At 47.2% G+C, this 21071-nt stretch overlaps 1 protein-coding gene across 35 annotated transcripts in view; it reads right to left on the reverse strand.

The window, feature by feature from the left end:
- DOCK9 (dedicator of cytokinesis 9) overlaps window positions 1-21071 on the reverse strand; it is a 222272-nt gene that overhangs the window by 170431 nt on the left and 30770 nt on the right. For 21 of the 35 annotated variants that reach the window (XR_014819793.1, XR_014819792.1, XR_014819796.1 and 18 more), the window contains exon 1: window positions 14771-15019. The exons of the other annotated variants lie outside the window; for them this stretch is intronic. Coding sequence is in view for 12 of the 21 variants with exons in the window: in XM_021065843.2 (XP_020921502.1) it covers window positions 14771-14896 (126 nt within the window). In the remaining 9 variants the exon portion in view is untranslated. Of the gene's footprint in view, window positions 1-14770; window positions 15020-21071 lie in introns of those variants that run through there. 35 annotated transcript variants of the gene reach the window in all.

Genomic DNA, 21071 nt, shown 5'->3' on the forward strand with positions numbered 1-21071 from the left:
GCTGACCCAGGGGAGAAGGCGGAGCAGGCCCACTGGGGCGCTCAGAAGGTTTCCCATCAAAGAATCGGAACCTTGGCCTCCCTGGAAGAGACCCACAGGAACAGCCTGAGGCCAGAGCCATGCGACAAGATAGTGGCAGAAGCAACGCCATCTCAAGGGACGCCATGGGCACGTGAGCCGCTGACATCAAGGCCCCACCCGTCCCCATCCACTGGTCAAAGCCTCAGGCAGCAGGCGAGCCTCCCGTGATCACTCGGCTCTCACGGGCCCAAAGAGCAGGATCCATGTGCCCTGCCATCCCTCCCTTTGGGGCACTCTGAATTCAGCCCTTCCTACAGCACGAGCTGCTCTAGGTCTGGCTGTTCAACATCCACGCAAAGCAAAATTCCAGATCCGCAGGCCAACAGAAGCCAGGGCATCTTTGTAGCGCCAGGAAAATGAGATTCCTCTGGAATCCAGCAGAACTGGAGATCGTTAGCTGGTAAATGAGTTCAATGTTGGCCAAACAAGTATGAAGCCTCGAAAACCATGGAAAAGGCTAAACCAAAAGGCTTTCTGATTCTATGGCTCTTCCCTGTGACCTGAGAGCTTCCCGTGGACTTTCTAGTCATTTCTTGCCTTTGTGTGTCTCGTAATTAAATGTTAACACACACTGAAACCCTGAAGGCCACTTCTTGAAATAGCAAACTAAGGAAATGGCAAGTCTTGGAACATTCTATTTTAAGAAATGAGAAATGCATCGCTTCTGCTTATAAAGAATTTAGGACTTCCTTGATTTAGCTGCATAGCTCTACAACTACTTGATCGGCAGAGATAAAAATCCCTCATGGAACTGAGTCCATTTTCAAAATGGTGCACTTCTCCAAGCTGCCAGCAGGACCCCAGCACTCTTGGGAACTGGGTGGCACCACCTGTAGTGGGAAGGAGGGGTCTCCGGAGCCCAGATATTAATCAGGGTGCCTTCGAGGCTTTCTGCACCACCGTCTTGCACACAATGCTTACTCACCCTATTCTCCCACCACCACCTTCTTGAAGTGGTCACATGTGAAGGAAGAATCCTCAGTTTCCATAATTGGGGTGGACACAGGAAATTAGCAGCTCCCTCCCTCCCTCCCTTCCACATGTACAAATGCTACTAGCAGTTACCTGTTCTTCTTTCCACTGATTTTTTTTTTTTTTTTTTTTTTTTTAGGGCCACACTCACCGCATATGGAGGTTCCCAGGCTAGGGGGTTGAATCAGAGCTGTAGCCGCTGGCTTACGCCACAGCCACATGGGATCCAAGCCAAGTCTGCAACCTACATCACAGCTCATGGCAATGCTGGATCCTTGACCCACTGAGCGAGGCCAGGGATCAAACCTGTGTCCTCGTGGATGCTAGTCAGATGCTGAGCCACGACGGGAACTCCTCTCCACTGATTTTTACTGAGCCTCTCCATGTGACACTGTGCCAGGTCTTTGGGACACTGCGAAAATAAGGATCAGCTCCCACCTCAGAAAGCTCACAATCCAGAGGGAACAACCCAAAGCAGAATGACTGGCAGCAATGGGAACCCAGGAGTGGCATCTAACCCACTAGAATGAACATGACCCCTCCCCCTGCCCAGCCCAGGTAGATGACAAGCTCTAAGAGGGCAAGCGTTTCTAGGTATTATATTATAGCTATGTTATCACTGCTTTGTCCAGGGCCTGGAACAGCGCCTGGCAGAGCACAGGCACTCGAGGAGTGACGGGGCCCAACAACGCGGCGCTTCCTAAAGAAGGTGGTTAGACTGAGCCTAAGAGACGAGGATCGAGTCAGCCAGGATTCAGGGTGGACTGGGGATTCCTTGCAGAGAAAACGGAGAAGCCAGGGAGAACACTCACAGAGGGAACAGATATTGTGGGGCCTGAAATCTGCATGATCGGAGGTGGGAGGGGTTAAAAACTACAAAGTGATGAACAGGAGGCTATTGGCGTCTCCTCCAGGGCCTGGGAAGGGATCCTGAAATTGAAGCTTCTCTGGCCTCAGGGTCAGTCCCCTCTGAGCAGCTGGGCAGAGCTGCAGGAAGGAGCAGATGGGGGCTACTGCAGTGTCACGGGAAATCCCACATGAGGCAGAAAACTGCATTAATGAGACTCCTTTCCAAAGGGTACTCTATGCGGCTGCAAAAACTACATGAGCCCCCTGAAGTCAGCTGCAGGACCCCAGGTGGACATGCTTGAGAAACAGTGGACAGGTCACTGCAGGGCCTTGTTCTGCCTGGATGGGTGGGAACACTGGGGTCAGAGGCGAAGAGCTCTGCATAAAGGGGTCCCCGCTCTACCTCTGCTGCCAGCAACCCTTAGTCTCGCCTCTAAAATAAACTATCTGGGAGTCCCACTGGGGCTCAGCGGTCACGAACCCAACCAGTCTCCATGAGCATGAGGGTTCAATCCCTGGCCTTGCGCAGTGGGTTACGGAAGCAGCGTTGCTGTGGCTGTGGTGTAGGCCGGCAACCACATCTCCCATTCAACCCCTAGCCTGGGAAAGTCTGTATGCTGCAGGTGCAGCCCTAAAAAAAAAACATAATAACAGTAACTTAAACTTTTTTTTTGTCTTTTTGTCTTTTGTTGTTGTTGTTGTTGCTATTTCCTGGGCCGCTCCCGCAGCATATGGAGGTTCCCAGGCTAGGGGTCGAATAGGAGCTGTAGCCATCGGCCTACGCCAGAGCCACAGCAACGCGGGATCCGAGCCGCGTCTGCAACCTACGCCACATCTCACGGCAACACCAGCTCGTCAACCCACTGAGCAAAGGCGGGGATCAAACCCGCAACCTCATGGTTCCTAGTTGGATTCGTTAACCACTGAGCCATGATGGGAACTCCTAAACATTTTTTAAATAAAAGAACCAACTATCTGAACAGCATCCATTTGAGACTGTCTCAATGCTTAGCTCACAGGGGCTGGGGGGTGGGGTGCCCACAGGTCTCAAAGCCACCCTTGGACTACAGCCTGTGGCAAAAGATGAAGCCAGAGTGGCAGGTGGACCACGCTGAGAAGAGCCCTGAAGCAAAGCAGTGAAGGAGCTTGGAGGCTGGCAGACGTAAAACCAGTTCCATACATCCTGCAGCCACGGGAAAATCCCCCTGTGGCAGACGTGCTCTTCTTCCCTAACCCCGGAGACCACGACAATCGACGTGTGATCACGTCTGCTCGGGGGACACATCTGCTCCAGACTGTTCATCATGTGTGTCGGAACATGGTCTCAGCAGCTGTTTAGAATCCTGCATGTTTAAAAGGAGCAGGAGGTTCAGGAATATTAGAACTGCAACTGTGCAAAAGCATCGGAACCTGAGATTATCTGGCCTAGCGCTCTTATCTTACACACAGGGACACCTGGGAGCACGGGTGGCAGTTAAGTGACGGTCCTGAGGTCCCGGAAGGAGGTGTTAGCAGAGCTGGGCCTGGATCCCGTCTCCTGACCCCTGGGCCAGGCTCTTCCGGACCCCGCTCTTCCTCCAGCCTCTACGCTTCAAAGTGTTCCACGTTCACAGACAACATGCCCGAGTCTGCGATACGGAAAACGGGAGGCAAAAGGGAGCGCGCTCCAAGCTTGGACTGAGACGCAAGCTCGAACCTGAGCATGAAACCGCAAGAGCTCACGAGCCAGAAGACGTCTAGAGGAATGCGCACCACGCACCAAACCCTCAGACACCTAAAGGTATTTCTCACGCCGAAATGCGGTGGCATCCTCGGAACAGACTAACACCGAGAATGACACACTTGTGAATACAGTTTTTTATATGATAAGCACTGAAAAGAGGTTGAATTCCCTTTTTACACAGGACTAAAAAGAGCACTCAAATGAGAGAACTTGTCACTGAAAGACTTTATTTAACTAAGCCTGTCAGGATGAGCAATACTTGGACACTCAAAATCAATCGGTTTGATGGAAGGGAAAGAGTCTGGGCTTTGTATTTGTCATTTTTATAAATAACTGTGGTTTTTCCCAAATTATTATCCTATTATTAAAATGAACAGAATTGAAGACTACGAAAAACTGTCAAATCCACAGCATCTAGAAAACGGAATGAAAACTGAGGTAATGATGCAGACGGTAAAAACACGGTTCGTAGGACCCCGCCTTCCAGCCCCCATTCAGTCAGCTGTGCTCCGTGGGGGGCGTCCCCACACCGTGTGCCTCGGAGCATCAGGAGGGAGCTGAGCGGAGGGCCCCACCCTGGCAGACGCAGCCTCAAGTGTCTTCTTTCCACCCCGACACAAGGCACAAGGCACAAGGCACGAGGCAAAGGGTGTGAGGAGGAGAAAAAAAAGGCAGAGGGCCTGAGGCCAGCTCGCAGCCACACCCCGGCTGCCCATTCTGCCTGCTAGTTTTTCATAAGTGAAAAGCAATGAGAGCAAGAGCAAAAGAGATACAGCATGGAAGGTGCCTGAATAACTCCGTCTTAAATCCATACTATAGACACCTTCCAGCCAATAATCCCCCCTCCTCTTTTTTTGGCATCACGTACAGCCTGAAATCCTTACTTCTTCCTTTGTCAATAAAAGCTATCTTTGGAACTCTGAAATGAAGAGGTCAAGTAATTAAGCTAAAAGGCTCCAAAAGCCAGATTTAGACAGATTTCACAACAATGTCCTTTAAGCTACTTATCTGAAAAGATTGGGGGTGGGGATGGAATATTCACAACACACGTTTTTGGTTCACAAGAGCTACTGTCTGTCCACTGCCCACATCATCACCACAAAGACACTTGGAGACAGTAAGGGCAGGTGTTGGGGAGTGAGGATTCAAGTGCTGGTCCCCCAAATACTGACTATTGTTGGAGGTGGGGACAGGTGGATGGGGCCAGAGTTTGTTGAAGTATGGTCCCAGAACCAGCAGCATGGGCATCACCTGAAACTGGTTAGAAATGCACGAAAATTCACCCCAAACCCATTGAAAGCGGAATCCTGGGGTGCAGCCATGCGGTCTGGGATTTAACAAAGCCTCCTTAGTGGGTGAGTGCTTGTGATGTCACCCAGGCTAGAGAACCACTCTCCTAGTCTATGAACCTCTATGTACGTTTGAGAATTTCATGGTAAAAAAACATTTTTAAGAAATTCTGGCTTGGAGTTCCCGTTGTGGCGCAGCGGAAACGAATCCAACTAGAAACCATGAGGTTGTGGGTTGGATCCCTGGCCTCACTCAGTGGGTTAAGGATCCAGGGTTGCCGTGAGCTGTGGTGTAGGTTGCAGACGTGGCTCGGATCTGGCACTGCTGTAGCTGTAGTGTAGGCCGGCAGCTGTAACTCGGATTCAGCCCCTAGCCTGAGAACCTCCATTTGCCTCGGGTGCAGCCCTAAAAAGGCCACAAAAAACCAAAAAGCAAAAAAAAAAAAAAAAAAAAACTCTGGCTTGATTGCTTACTGGCTGTGTGGCTTTGGGACAAGCCACTAAACCTTCATATCTTATTGGCTGTGTGGCTTTGGGACAAGTCACTAGACCTTCATATCTTATTGGCTGTGTGGCTTTGGGACAAGTCACCAAACCTTCATATCTACAGCTGAAGATGGGAAAAGTACTCCTTTCTCTTATCTGCATCACGGGGTTATTGAAGACTTGCCGTATACAGGGCCTCGTACAGAGCAGGAACTCACCAAATGGTGGTGCTGGCTCGTATACAGTTAGTGACATTCGGTTACAAGAGAATTTGAGTTCCGACCTCCTAAACTAGCCTCTGCTAGATCACACGTATGTTATTCTTTAAACTTCCCCCCAAACTCTTATGGTTGTATCATCGCCATCCCACAGATGGGGAGATGAAGCTCAGAGGGGTTACGCGGATGAGTGAAGCTCTCCCAGAGGGTGACCTGTAGGTCTCCCGGCCCCAGCCAGGCCCAGGACCTTCCCCATCACGCGCTGGCAACACGCGTGACGGAATTTCAGAGTTCCAGAACAGGAAGTGCCTCCCGAATGCCTCCTCTACTCTTTGTGTGAGAAACACACAGCACTGCCCCACAGCGTGCCGCTCCGGCCTCTGCACCTCCGGGGGGACAGGCATCCGATGCTCCCTGCCCGGCTCGGAGACCTGGAAACGTAAGCTCCACGGAACGGCCCAGGCTCTGTGATCTTACAGACGGAGAGAGAAAAGGCAGAGTCTTTTCCTAAAGGATGCTCATTTTCCCTATTGAGGCCATCACAAACTGTCCTGCCCTCCAAAATACTCCATCTTCCTGCTGAAGAACCAGGGTTGAGGACTAGGTTCTAAGGCCATTGGGTGGACTCTCTTTACCTTACCTCCAAATACCTCAAGGATACAACTGTGCGAGAAAAACCCAACCTTAAATCACGCATTTCCTTCCCACTCCAGGTTCACAAATATAGTACCCCACGGAATGACTCAGCTGTTTAAGCTAGGTACTGTGTAAGGCTGGGGCCCTGCCCTGCTCAGCACAGCAGGCAACACGTGGCTATCCGGAATCCAGACGTGCTGCAGGCGTAAAACAGACACTGAATTTCAGAGACTTAGTATGAATAAAAGAATGTATAATGCCTTGATATTTTATAAGGGTTAAATACTGAAATGATACTTTTGGAAATATTGGATTAAAATTCTACTACTAAAATTATACCTATTTCTTTTACTTTAATTTGGCTACAAGAAAATTTTAAATGACATACGTGCCTCATGCTCTAGTTCTACTAGTGCTATTACAGACTGTATGAAACATTTATTTTTTAACACATAGGTATGTTTTAACATTTCATGGCAAAACAAAGGACAGACCACTCCCTGAAATTTTTGCTTGTGGGGACAAGACCAGTTCTGGAGAAACTATCACATTAGAGACAAAACAGGTAGGGTCTTGGCCAAGTCAATGAGGTGACCTGCATTGAGCACTCTTGCTAACAGGCCCCATTCTTCCCGTCCTCCCCCAGGAAGAGCGCTTCTTTGCCCTGCACCTTGTGGGTCTCCACTACCCCTTCTGTGTAAAACCAATTTACTGGGATTCTGGTAAGAAGGTCACACAATGATTCTTTTTTTTCCCCCCCAAATGTCCTACAAACATCAAAGGTGATGTGACAGGTTTAGGTGTGGCTGATAAGGAGGAGTTCTGAGAGCAGCGTGCTGAGTAAGAGGAAGAGGGACAAGGATTTTCACCCTGGTCACCTAAGTGTGCACCTGTGTCCTCAAGTCACAAAACGTTAGCTAACATTTTAACTTAGATCCAAAACAGCAGACGCCCAGGAGAGTTTGGGGGCACAGTACCCACATCAGGCTCCTCCAGACGCCTCCCTTTCCACTTTTCAGCATTTCAGCATTGGTGAATATTGGTGGCCAAACCGATGAAAGCACAAGAGGGAAGAATGAAGAGGGAGAGTGACCTTCAGATCCAGTCTTTCCTGGAAGCCCTTTCTGCAACCCATTCTTTGCATCCTGCAAAGGTGACAAGCATCATTGGGAGAAGAAAAAAAATGGGGTGGGGGCGCTTTGCATTCTGTCAATTCAGAATACAAAGAAAACGAAACCATGGTTCCTGGGGGGCATAAGCCCCCCTCTTAGTTAGGGAAACTGGAGCAAACCTTAGCTACAAGGCAGCAGAGATTCATGATAACCTATCGAGATAGAATAATGACATCCTGACGGGCCAGAGGAGCACAGAGTCCACAGGAAAATGTGGGGGAGAGGTTTGTTTTGTTTTGCTTTAGTTTTGTCTTTTCAGGGCGACACCCTTGGCATATGGAGGTTCCCAGGCTAGGGGTCGAATTGGAGCTGTAGCTGCCGGCCTATGCCACAGCCACAGCCACGTGGGATCTGAGCTGCATCTGTGACCTACACCAGAGCTGACATCAACACTGGATCCTTAACCCACTGAGCAAGACCAGGGATTGAACCTGTGTCCTCATGGATGCTAGTCAGATTCGTTTCTACTGAGCCACGATGGGAACTACGGAAGAGTTTCAAAGGCTTCTTGGAACAGCTGGCGTGTGACTAGACTTAAAGGATGAAGGGGAACGACTGGACAGTGAAGCCAGGCCGGGCAAAAGAGGCTGTGCCCAGGTATAAAAGCGCCCTCAGTGGAAGAGTACGCGCCCAGGTCAGGCCGCATTTCGGAAGGCACAGTGGATGAGGGAGGCCCGCCAGCGAATTCAGGGCCAGCCTTGGAGGACTGAGTAGTCCTTTGCCTTCTCTGCAAAGACAAGTCAGGGAAGGAATTTAAGAAGGAAATTAATAACTGTATCTGTGTTTTGGAAAAAGTGTCTAGTGGCACGAGGAGCATGATTGGAGTAAGGACAGACTGAACGTGCTACGTTCACCAGGGCAGCAGAAACAGCCTTCGGGGAGGAGGAGGCGGCGGCAGGGCCAACACCAAGACTCTCTCCATCCGAGTGAATGCCATCTTGGCTCGGAACGTCAAAGGACCCAGGACTCCTGACAGTGAGGGCAGGGCCCTTAGCACCACCCACTCCTGCTTCTCCCTTAGTAGTGGCAACTCTCCAGAGCAAGGAGCTCTCGAAACAGAACTACGGCCCGGCTCCCACCACAAGAGCCGGGCGAAGCCTTCAGAGACCTGCTGGCAAGTGACATATACCTGTCTGGAAAGTGAGCACTAAAAATGTCTAAAGCCTTAAAACATTACTCTAAGAGAAACTCACAACTAGCTATATCACATTACAGGGATATTTCAAACTTCCAGAAAGTGGAAGATAAACTATAATTTCCAAGGCTTCTTGATTCTAAAATCATCCCAGTCACATCATCTGCAGACTCAAGCCAGGGCTCCTAACCTCTCCTGTAGAGTATTCCCTGCTACCAAATTCTGCTGCCACTTCAGCCCATTTTCAGGTCTGCCAACCCATTTCACTTGTCTTACCCATTACATTGGGTGGAAATCTACTGTCCCCTGTTTCACAGCTCCTACAACTCAAACCCCAGACAACTGTGAAGCTACTAAGCTTAGAACTTGAAACCCCAGGGTCTTGATCTGACTCCATCACAGGTTATTCCAGGACCAAAGCTAATAACCCTGAAACACGGAGCTTTAGCCTTGGAAGAGACGCTGGAGATGATTTGCCACATGCTTCTTACTTGACAGATGAGGAAACCGCTGGAGCCAGGGCGGGGGTGGGTGGAGGGGGCAGGGGGGCCAAGGGAAGAACAGTCATCTGCAGAGACTGAAAGGCAGGTCCTGGAGCAGAACCAAATCTGGTCCCCAAAACGCTTTTCCTGAGGCCACCCATGCCTCCCGCTGCTACGGGAGACATGGCTCTGCGGTCCTGTAATTCAGTCCCTACTTGTCAGAGGGTAAAGCATCCTCCTCTCAGCACTACGGGGACCATGGCGCCTATTTGACTAATTAGGGAAGAAACATTTCAGGGTTATTCTGGATCATTCTGTAAATCCAAAAAAAAAAAAAAAAATCTAGGGAGGAAAATAAGATGTCTCCAGATTCTCAGATATTCTACCATCTAGGCTCCTGTACAGCTTTCTGGGAAGACGATAAAACGTGATGCCCAAACTCCGTTTTGCTCATATTTCCACCTGCTTTGGCAGGACGTGCTCCTCTTTAGCGCCTGTGCCAGTCAACCGCTGCTGTTCTCTCACAAACAGTCTTTCTCTAACAAATTTTAAATTGTTACAGGGCAGGGTTTTTTAACGATCCTTTTGCATCTTTATAATCCCCATGTCAAGCACGGGTGAATATGCTCACTCTCATTACTGAACCGTACACGTGGGTTCGGGTGTGGGATCTGGAAAACCTGCCTGGATCAGAACTACTGGCTCTGTCACTCGCTAAATGTCTGACTTGGAGCAGGCGACCTAGACTCTGTGCGTGCAGTCTCCTCTCGGCAAAAAGACTAATGAGGGCAGTGCCCGCATCCTGGAAGGGGGAGGATCAACAGCAGTAACGTCCTTAGCAGGTCTGAAACGGTGTCTAGCGCAAAGCAAGGCCCTACAGAAATATGTTCTCTTTTATTCTTACAGCAAAAAAAAAACAAAGAGGAAGAACAAACAGCACTGCCTTTGTTAGAAAAGACAGTGAACAGCCACTCTGCCTCCTCGTTGACGGCAGGCAGGAGAAAAGAAACCCGCTGGAGCTGGGTGGATTTTTGGGTCCACACGAGCGGGCCTCCGAGAAGGTAAGCGTGGCTCGGGGCTGTAATGAGTCCATGACACAAGCTGTGGAAGCCCCTTCTCCGGGGTAAGAGAAGCAGGCACGTCCCAGAGATTCCCCCCACCAGCTGCTCCACAAAACACGTGTGCAACAGCGGGGCCTCAGTCACACAGGCTGTTCCCTGAAGGGTCGGGGGTCCCTGGGGCCTTCAGCAAAGCAGGGCTAGGTCTGCTTTAGGGGCTAAAGAAACAGAAGGGGCCCTTGCTAAAGCCAGTGATGACTGAAGTGTCATCCGCCTAAATGGAAAAGGATGGGTGAGATTAACACATACCCACGCCTGAAAAATACCACGTGAAAAACATTTGTGAGGAAGGCAGCCCCTCACTCCCCAGACCTTGTCTCCCGGGCAGGGAGCGTGTATTCGCTGGCCTCTGTCACCCCAGTGCACGACCGGTGAATCTCAGTACTTATAAGTGTGGACAAACAGGTAAGCAAGTGAACAAGAAAACCAAAGAGCACAGCGAAGGCTTGTGGCTCTGAGGAAGTAAGACGTCCTGATTTTGTCCCCTGGGAATATGTCATGACACAGAGCTTGCAGGAACGTCCTTTCTTCACCACTCAGTATTTTAAAAACAAAGAAATTACATATTAAATGCCACCAATATAATATCATTAATTATTTCTACAGACAGCTGCAGAGATGCAGGAAAACACGGAGGGCAGAAGGGCTTTGTAACATAATTGACCAATCACAGTCCTCCAAGGTCTTCTAGGCTATGGAGGAAAACATGATCACTGCCCATGAGCTTGTACTTCAGGGTTTGCGTCTTAATTCACCTCTGCGATTTCTAGAGTGAACAGACCTTCATGAGAAAAGGTATTTTTCAGACAGTGCATGGACTGGTCCAACCAAAAGCCCATCTCCTTCTCTCCTACTCCCTTTCTAGGTTGGTACGCACGCTGCCTTCTCACGTAGGCATTTAGCTAATCATTTGTTCTTTAAAATGTTAAAATAGGGAGTTCCCATTATGGCTCAGTGGTAACGAATCCGACTAGTATCCGTGAGGACACAGGTTCCACTCCTGGCCTCGCTCAGTGGGTTAAGGATCCTTCGCGTTGCTGTGACTGTGGTGTAGGCTGGCAGCTGCAGCTCCAATTCAGCCCCTAGCCTGGGAGCCGCCATGTGCCACAGGTGTGGCCCTAAAAAGCTAAAAAATAAATAAGTAAAATATTAAGACTCAGTGTTTAACACCTGATGAGTCCAGAAGAAATAACAGAAAAGATGTCTTTGAAAAGATACTGCTTTAAATGTATCTAATGAATATACCGAACACATCTTCGCGTCTTTCAACTTTCCAAATTCCCCACATCGGACCTGGGCCACAGTCCTCACCTGCCCCTCGAAAGTAACCCAATGAAAGGGCAACACACACAACATACCCCCCAGCCAGTCTGACTCTCTGAGGCCACACCCTTTTCCCTCTAAACTGTCGAGCCCGTAACAATTAGAGTAAATTATTTCCAGGAATTACGTTAGCATTGGGGGGGCTGGGGACGAAAATAGGTATTCAAATATTAGCAGGGTAACTAACTTGCAGACATCAGAACATCCTGACTGCTCCCCTGTTAGTCATCCACGGCCCACAAGGCCTTTTTTCTCCAGGACTGGCTGTGGGCCTGGGGAGGAATGGGGGAATTTCACCACGCACTTCCTCCCCAGCTTACTGTCACAATGAAGGGACAAGACCCACCCGCATGGAGGCCTGGAATCTGAACCTTGCGGCCTCTGAAAATCTGTAAGATCCAAGCACATACTTCCCTTAGAAACACACTTTCCCCAGCATGGAACAAGCAGCCACTGCTAAGGGTGACTTGACCGCTATCCTGGCAAAGGGGAAAGAAACATCAACTTCTGACCGGAGTTGCACAGAAAAGGTACTTCTGACTAGCATGTACCTACATGTACTAGCGCATTCACCGTTAATCATTCAGAGTCTAGGCAGTTCCCATCGTGGCGCAGTGGTTAATGAATCCGACTAGGAACCATGAGGTTGCAGGTTCGGTCCCTGCCCTTGCTCAGCGGGTTAAGGATCTGGCGTTGTCATGAGCTGTGGTGTAGGTCGCAGACGTGGCTCAGATCTCGTGTTGCTGTGGCTGTGGCGTAAGCCAGCAGCTACAGCTCTGGTTCAACCCCTAACCTGGGAACCTCCATATGCCGCGGCAAGCAGTCCTAGAAAAGGCAAAAAAAGACCAAAAAAAAAAAAAAAAAAAACCATTCAGAGTCTAGACAGTCAATGACAATACACTGTACCAATGGCAAAGAATCAGAAACAAGCTGAATCAAATTATGGCACAATCATTAAATATAACAGCATAAAATCCACATAAGGTGACACAGAAAGATGTTCTTGATATGTTCTGGGAGAAAATTAATGTAGAAATTTATAGTACTACACCTTTTCCAAACACACACACACAATTAGTTCTATTTTTATGTGCATGGAAGAAAGTTTGGAGGGATATATACCAAATAGTTAATAGTGGGCACTTTTGGAAATGAAAGGCAAGGGCACTTTACAGGTCCCTGTTTTTACACTATTCATATTTCTAATTACTTGCATTAATTACTTTTATGCTTTCTAAACTATGTAAAATATTCCCCCAAGGACTGACTGTGTGTGTATATAACTACAACTAGCAAAATGTGATTTGAAAATCCTCCCTCTCGAATAAAATAAGTAACTTGCATTTAAACTGGACAGGCTTGGGGATTCTCAACAAGCGGACGGGTTACCAGGTTACTGACATAATAAGGAGCAGCATTGCAACACACAGATCACATGGCTGTGTCGGCAAACTTTTTAAAAATTATCTTGGAAAGAAGTTGTATCCCAAGCAGTTTGTTGACTTCTCCTTTGCTGTGGGCATGATAATCACCGGTAAGAGATCTGCCCGCGGCAGCGGCTCCGCTGGGATCCTTGCTTCTCTTATCTGACAGTAGCTCTGCTGATCTCGTTACCCCAACAGAAGAAGAGAAGCACCATCAGATAAGAAAGCTTCTTGCTGTATCACTGTTACTGTCACCTCTCCCTCACACCTCTCTCTGCAGGTGCACAAGCCTGAGCTCACCACGCTCCCAGAAGCTTCTGGATCCCGACGAGCACACCCACCAGGTGCAGCTGCAGCCAGCACAGCCTTATTCAGGACAGTGGAAAACGACTCCCCATGGAACTGCCTGGAGTGAGATTCGACCTGAGTAAATAACTGGCCTTGAGCAGCTGGTTTTTTGAACACAAGAAGGAGAAGCTAGTTTTTTAAAAGTCACTTGGGTGATTTTCTTTCTTTCTTTCTATTAAATCACAGTTTCTACAGTGTATTTAATCTTCTAGACAGATATTTCTCCACATCTGGAGAATCAATGACAAAAGATTTTCAAGAATTTTCACAAGGGAACCCAAACCACACAACTTCCTCCCAGAAATCATAAGCAACATCAGCTGGGAGCTTTAAGCCGTTAACTCTATTCCCGCATGTAAGCAGCACAAGCATCTCAACAGATAAATGAACTATTGTGCTAGCAGAAAGGAATCCAAGAGAACGTTATGAATAACATCTCTCAACAATGTACGGGATACAGGGATGGGGGCACCTGACCCTCTCGGATGAAAACCTGCAGCGACAGAGCCCATTGTGCTTTACGGACTTTCTCAGTTCACGGGGAGCGACAAGATTTTAGGCAGTCTCACAAGTCAAAAGCAATTTAATTCAAATCAGATCCATTACGGAGAAGTTTAAGTTCTGATGCTTAACGACACTAATGGGAAATTCGGTTCATTAATTAAACCTTTTATGATATTGAACCTTTAAAAAAAAACCACTATAAAAAATTGCTAAGTACTCGTTTAACAATCCCTTTAAACAGATCATTTGAAAGGCTCAATTGTCCCCTCCACAGTGCATGTTGGTGGTTTTTGCCGTTTGCTTAAAAAATTATGTGCCTTTATTGTACTAAAGAAATTCCAAGAGCAGCACAACCTACTCACTGATGACAACAACAAAACCATTTTTCACTTTTCCCCCCTTACGAAGTCTACCGAAGCCCTTGAATTTATCCCATCGGCTCTGCCTTTAGCTACTGCTGAGTACAGAAACGCTTCTAACAACTGGTTCAAAGTTTAGGTTTTTTTCTTACTTTGTTCAATTCAAAGCAAATCTGTTAAACTGCGTAAGAACACATGTAACTTCAGCAGCTAGGTTCCTTAAAACCCCCCATGTCATCATCCTAAGTTTCACAAACACATAAATACATGATGTAAAAGTGTTTTAATTTGCAAAGGACATCATTTTCACCCCTACGGCCGGCGAGTCCCATGTGCCCCCCTGGGTTTAGGTCTGGCAGCAGGGCAGCGAGGTGAGACACAATTTTGAACCAGAGTTGTTTTACACACAGAAGCCTCCTGGAAACCACACTCACCCACAAAACTATTCACCCACAAAAAGTCAACACATCTTTCCTCCCAAAGAGGTATCAAAGTGGAAGCTCAGTCAATCTATAGGAAGAGACAGAGAAGAGAATTCGCCAGAGAAAGGCAAGGCCAGTTTAAAATCAGCCCCGAGGGCACCAGGCAGGCACTGGCAGCAAAAGCGCTCGTGGGGAAGAGAGCAGGAGCCCCGGGCTGGGCCCCTCTTACCGGCACTGGCCCTGGGCTCTCTGCTTCCACTTCTCCCTGGGCTGCATCCTTGCACTGCAGGGGGGACTCGATCACCAGCTCCTTTTTGACACTTCTACCACTTGTCCTGCATTTATCAGCCTGCATCCTCTGCTGAAAACGCAAGTCAGAAAGTCTGTAACTGGGACAGCTGCGAGTCCTTGGCCGTGCAAGGCACACACATGCCAGGGGCCCGAGGACGGAGAGGAAGCTGGCCTCCCAGGCACAAGTGGTCAGCCCCGCCGGCTGGGTCTGCAGAGCCCGCCAGGGTGGGAGGGCCGGCCTCCAGGGGTGTTACTAGGGCTCAGCTCAGAGAATGGGAGGTTCCCGCTTGCCGGCCAAAGGAAAACAAACCCGAACTGTACAATGCACAGTGCACCGCCTCTCCGAGGAAGACCGGCCTCATTGTGTCTGCTCCAGGCGGCGTGGGCCACATCGGCCAGAACCAAAATAGTGCGGCCTTGAAAAGCAGACCCGTCACACTTAGCCTCCTTCGTCATGACTGCAAATCTGGAGCCCAAGAGAAGCGAGGTCATCTGGCTATTTTAAAATTCTTATTTCTGGACGCTCTCCTTCATGTTAAGGCTGCACACCAAACGCCTGGCTGATGATCAAGGCAGGGAAGGGCAGCCAGCAAGGGTTCCTGGGGCGGGCGCCTGGTGCGCGCAGGTCAAAGGGCAGAGCATCTCCCGCCTCGACCCACTGCAGCTCGCCTAACGCAACTCACCTACCACCTCCCAGCAGGTAAAAGGTGGGGTCAGCAAACATTTTCATGAAACACCACATAATCATGGCAAATACTTTATTAAACAGAATATTATTTAAGTCCATCCATAGGTGTGTGGGTTAAGTCCATCCAGCAGGTAGTGAGTCCGGTACTAGGTAGTGACAGGACGACAGTAAAAACACAAGGCAGAACAGAGTGTCTCTCCTTTCAGGGGCATCAGAGCAAGTCGAGAAGGCACAATGAATAGACACCATAATGACAGATTCATACAATTAACAGAGATTTACACAAAAGCACAGGAAAGTGACTGGGTCAGCGTCCCAAGGTTCAATGGTGATAGTGCCAAAAAAAATGGGGCTTCCCAAAAGCCTGCTGTTTTTACATTTCTTCGCATCAACAGTGGAGGAATTTTTTAAATCATTTAAAAATCATCTCTTAGAATCAGATTGTTATGATCATTGTACAACTACAGATGTGATAAATTCATTTGAGTAATAAAAAAAATGGGAAAAAAAATCGTCTCTTAGGAACAACCAAAACAGAAGTGGTAAGGGATTTATTAATAAATTACATGGGAAATGAGCATTAAGATGGGATTAAATACTAATCTGCATGTTCTGGGATGCTGCAGACTTTCTCCCAAGTAGTTATTCTGCTTATTTCACTGAGATTGGGGAGAATTTAATAACAGCAGGTAATGGAAGCAGCCGGAGGGTAAACTAGGGAATGAGGAATCCCTTAGCAACAATAGGTACCACTAGGTAGACGGGTATATATAGGTTACGTAAGACCTAGGTACAAGTGTTCTCCTTTCCAGGCCCAGGTGACTGAGGCTGGGGGGCTCCCAGGGGCAGTAGGGGGACCGAGATGGCCCCCCCCTACGCCCACACGTTCTTCTTCCCACCAGGGCCTGCCGAGGCCACCCCCGTCTCTGCCACTCAAACACCAGGATTCTTTTCTGAGTATGAACACTGCTGGGTAATGAGTCCCAGGGGGTCTATGAATCCATTAAAAAAAAAAAATTAGTAGCTTTTATAATAATTTTTTAAACTACCCAATTTCTAAATCTTAGGGAACCAACCTTTCAGGGTAAGTATAAACTCAGCAAACCTATGTTCTAAAATATTATGACCTATGAATTTTTAAATCTATCTTTGTAAAATTACAAGATAGAAAAAAAAGCCCCAGTTACATAAATATGGATTTGACATAACAGTTAAATCAAAACTTAGAAATGTTCTATAAATCAGAAAAGGCAAGCCATAAGCACTAAGCAGACAAAATGAGCCTTAATAAAGTACATGACTGACAACTTGAAAATCTTTTTGAAATTGCTCAAAAAGTTCTAAAAGGTCCAATTCTTTCTCAGATCTCCACCATCATGAAGTCACCAGAAGTTGTAAACTTTAAGGAGAGAAATGCTATCCTATTTACTGGGTCAAAATACGCTGATATACTGTACGTCATGAGAAGGAACGTAGACGGTAGTTTATTTTATGAACACCGTAAGAGTTTGCCATGTCCCAAACCCTGCAGAGGTAATTTATTTAATCTTCCTAACGACCCTAAGAAGCAGGTAACTCAGGTACTCCCATTTGACAGACGAGGAAATCAATGGACAGAAAGGTTACGTGTGTGCATAAAGTCACACGGTGCGGCGGCAGTGTGGGTCCAGGACACACACAGTGCACCACGACGCTCTACCGAAGCCACTGGCTATTCCAACCATGCCAACTGCTAAAAAGCACAAACACATAAAAGCTACTGATGAGCAATTAAGGACAACGGCAGCACCTAGGTTTCCAATCAAGGTAACCGCAGTGAAGAGGTAAAAGGGTAAAAATGGCATAGCACAGTACTTGCTACATAGTAGGTGTTCATTTAATGGTAACTCCTGTTCTTGTCGCTCTTGCTATTCCAATCTAAAGAAGTTAACCGTGGAGTTCCCGTCATGGCTCAGCAGTTAATGAACCCAACTAGTAATCCATGAGGACACAGGTTTGATCCCTGGCTTCACTCCGTGGGTTAAGGATCTGGCGTTGCCATTAGCTGTGGTGTAGGTCATAGATGCGGCTCGGATCCTGTGTTGCTGTGGCTGTGGTGTAGGCTGGCAGCTTCAGCTCTGATAGCATCCCTAGCTTGGGAACTTCCATACGCTGCAGGTGCGGCCCTAAAAATGACAACACCAAAAAGAAGTTAACCTTAGTCTTAAATTCAGGCTTTGGCTGTGTGCTCTAAAATGACAATTCCACCAGCTGTGCCGCTCCAACACATCACAAAGTGCTTCGGTATTTTAAAATCCACCGTTTTTCCCTCTTTGCTGCTGCTAATGACAACTGCCTTCACATAGTTGATCCTCCTGTGTTCGTGCTATGAGCCGGGCACCTTCTTCTTGAAGTTTTTTCTATATTTTCCAAAACTTTAGCTGGGAATTTATATTTCTTTTATAATCAAGGAAAAAACTTTGAATTGGCTCTGAGCTCCCAGGCAGCCAAGACAGAAAGGCAGACGTGATCAGTTTCATGAGGTGTGTCATCGAAGGGAAAAAACACACCAAGCTGTAAGGCCAGCACAGGTCTTGACGTTTAGCACACAGATTTATGTAAAAGGAGACTGATTAAAATGCAGACAAGGTTCTTAACAGTTAAGAGGAAAGGTGGCAGCAAAATTGCGAAGCTTTCTCCCCCCATCTCAGAGCATTATATGCAAATCCCAGATAAAAGAAAGCACTTCTAAGTGCAAGATTGGTCTAGGCTATCGCCTTCCAGGAGGTCCAATTTATGAAAGAAGGGAAACCGCAGGACACAGCGGACTGGAGAAACTATTTACTGTCAGCTTTCCTGCTACCTAACTCCCCGGCACGGGGCGGGCCCTTGTTCTCGCCTGCTTGTTTTAAGACAGCGCAACACGCTAGAGGTCTGCCTGTCAACAGAGTCAGTGGGGACAGCCTTCCACCTCCGAACCCAAGCCAACAAGTAGGATGTGGTCTCCCTAAGGGACTCATGAGACCGATGTCTGAGGACATGAGAATGACATCTGGTCAGAGCAGCCACAAAAGGAAATTCCATCTAGAAAGGCAGGAAGTAGGCGGTCAAGGTTTCCTTCACAACATTTCAAAGAACAAGGTAGGTGATGGACCTCTGGGTTCGCATCCACCAACATTTACCAAGCCCCGAACTCTAGCGACCTCAGGTTCTTTCACATGTTAATTAGTTTAACTCTTACAATAACCAGCACATCTCAACATGCATTAAGGGTATAGAGTTTTACTGTCAAAACAGAATGGAGTAAGACTCATGAGAAAGTAGGAACATTTCAGAGGTAAGATGAAATGGATGCTTCTGTATCTGGGCTTCAGTTCTCAGATTTTAATAGGCATACAAATTATTACATAGGTTGGGTACCAAAAAACAACAACAACAACAACAACAAAACAAAATCATGAAGACTTTATGGGAAAGTCAAGGGATTTTCCAAGGGTAATTTTTTACTCTAAGGAAGGCTAACTTTAGACTCAACGTCCCCATCTTCTCCCTCCCCGGGTGAGATGAAGTTCCATCACATTCTGAAAAGAAGAAGCTGAAGGAAAGGCCTTCTCACCCAGAGGACACCTGCGCAAGCCTCAAGACCCAGGTTTAATGTCACCTTTCCTGTGAAGCCCCCTGGATTCTCCCAGCCAGAAAGAACGAGCTCCTCTTCTACACTGACTAAAATCGCCGCTCACCACCTGGTTCTCTAAGAATGGAGTCACCAGCCACCGTGGTCGCTGACCTTCCACACACGAGAGGAGGTCCGGGTGGACATCAGGAACGGGGCGCTCTGTGCTCTGGGAAAACTGGCAGAACTGGCCCTCCGAGAGTTACTTTCAGGAGACTCTAAGAGCCTAATTTCTTGCATCTTGGAAAAGCACCAAAGTCATTAAAGGAGACATCTGCTCCTCGTGATGGAAGCAAGCCCAAATGGGTGCTTGACTGCCCCAACCACCCCCTTCACCCACCTTACATATATGCCAACCTCCCCACCCCACCTATTCAAATCTGTGCCCCAGAGCTATCTGAGACGCTGTCTCCGGCTCTAGTCATCAGTTTTCCCAGGAAAACCTCACTCACAGCTCTCACACTGTGTACTTCTTTCAGTCAACATACATCTAGGCATGACTTTCATTGCCCTCTCTTTTGAAGCTTTTCGGAGTTTACCTTTTTCTAAGTTTGTATGTGCCGCACTCTTCTGAGACTCTAAATTCACAGTGGGGGGTGGGCAGGACTGCATCTCAACTACCTTTGAGTCCCCTGGAGTCTGGGGTACCGCAAGCATTCAAGACATCCTGGCTGAACTGAACGCTTATGTCCGTTTTGTGTCACTGGTTATCTTTAGCTCTAAAGCACAATTTGATGGCTGTAAAAATATGCAAATATTTTCATTTGTTAATGGCCTAAATTAAGACAGAAGCATTCAATTGTTCATAAACTGAAACCCAAGGGACCGTTCGTCTACTGATAATTAAAATGTTCCTTTCTCCCAGCTAAGACAACGTTATTTTGCAAAACATTTTTTAAGACCAAAGGTATACTTGGAAACCTTATAGCTGAACCTTTAAAAAGTGCAAATAAACTTTTCTTAGCAATGAATTATATAAAAGTTGAAACTGCATTTTGCTGTAGCTAGTAACAAAGACTGTACAAGAAATAAATATCAGTTATCTTGACGAAAATTTTCTGCTCTCCTATTAGGAGCTCCTGGCATACCAGGAGGATATGTAAAATATAACGACTAACTTAAAAGGCATAAATATAATATGTGCCTTTAAAGTCTACGTAAAGTATATTTAAATAGATAGTGTGTGTGTGTGTGTGTGTGTGTGTGTGTGTACACACACATACTTTGGAGTACAGATTTAAATTTATACTAAATACGTACTCCAAAGTAATCATTCCTTTTCTCTTTCCTGGGAAAATGTGAAACAATGAGGAAAAATTATTTTAAAAATTACAAAAAGGAGCAAATGACTAAATATTTTCCACAGTGTGTTGTTACTGGTCAGCTTGCCGGCCAAAGAAAAGAAAAGAAAAGGTGCTGGGAACATGATCTGTCCTGAGAAAACAAAACTATGGTGCACAGCAGCAACAAAACAGAGATTAGAGGCAACAGGTGCAGGAAGCAAAGTGCTAAATAATCAGAGTGAGGAAGAATAGAGTGACCAAAAGGCAGGACAGATGTGGGGACAGGTAGAGATAGGAGGCTTTCTAGATCAGACGTCTGGGGCCTCTTAAAAGAGTTAATATCAAAACCTACATTTTGGTAAAAAGTCTAATGGTATAAAATCTGATGGTATAAAGTCTGATGCTCAAAAACCCTCAACTGCTTTTGTCATTAGAGATTTAATCAAATATCACAGACATGGGATACACATGACCATCTAGCTAGTGGATTCCAAGGCTGAACTTGAGGGGAAAGCGGTCCATGGCTCTCTTTAATTACACTCAGTATTCTCTCTGCCTGTAACGTCTGAGAGAAGGTCCTTAGAGTTTAATCCAGTTCTTAATAAGGGACCAAGGG

This window comes from Sus scrofa, chromosome 11, assembly GCF_054392235.1.
Source record: "Sus scrofa isolate SSC_HxYL_T2T_F1_AM1 chromosome 11, Sscrofa_HxYL_maternal_Yorkshire_Landrace_v2.0, whole genome shotgun sequence".
Taxonomy (NCBI): Eukaryota; Metazoa; Chordata; class Mammalia; order Artiodactyla; family Suidae; genus Sus; species Sus scrofa.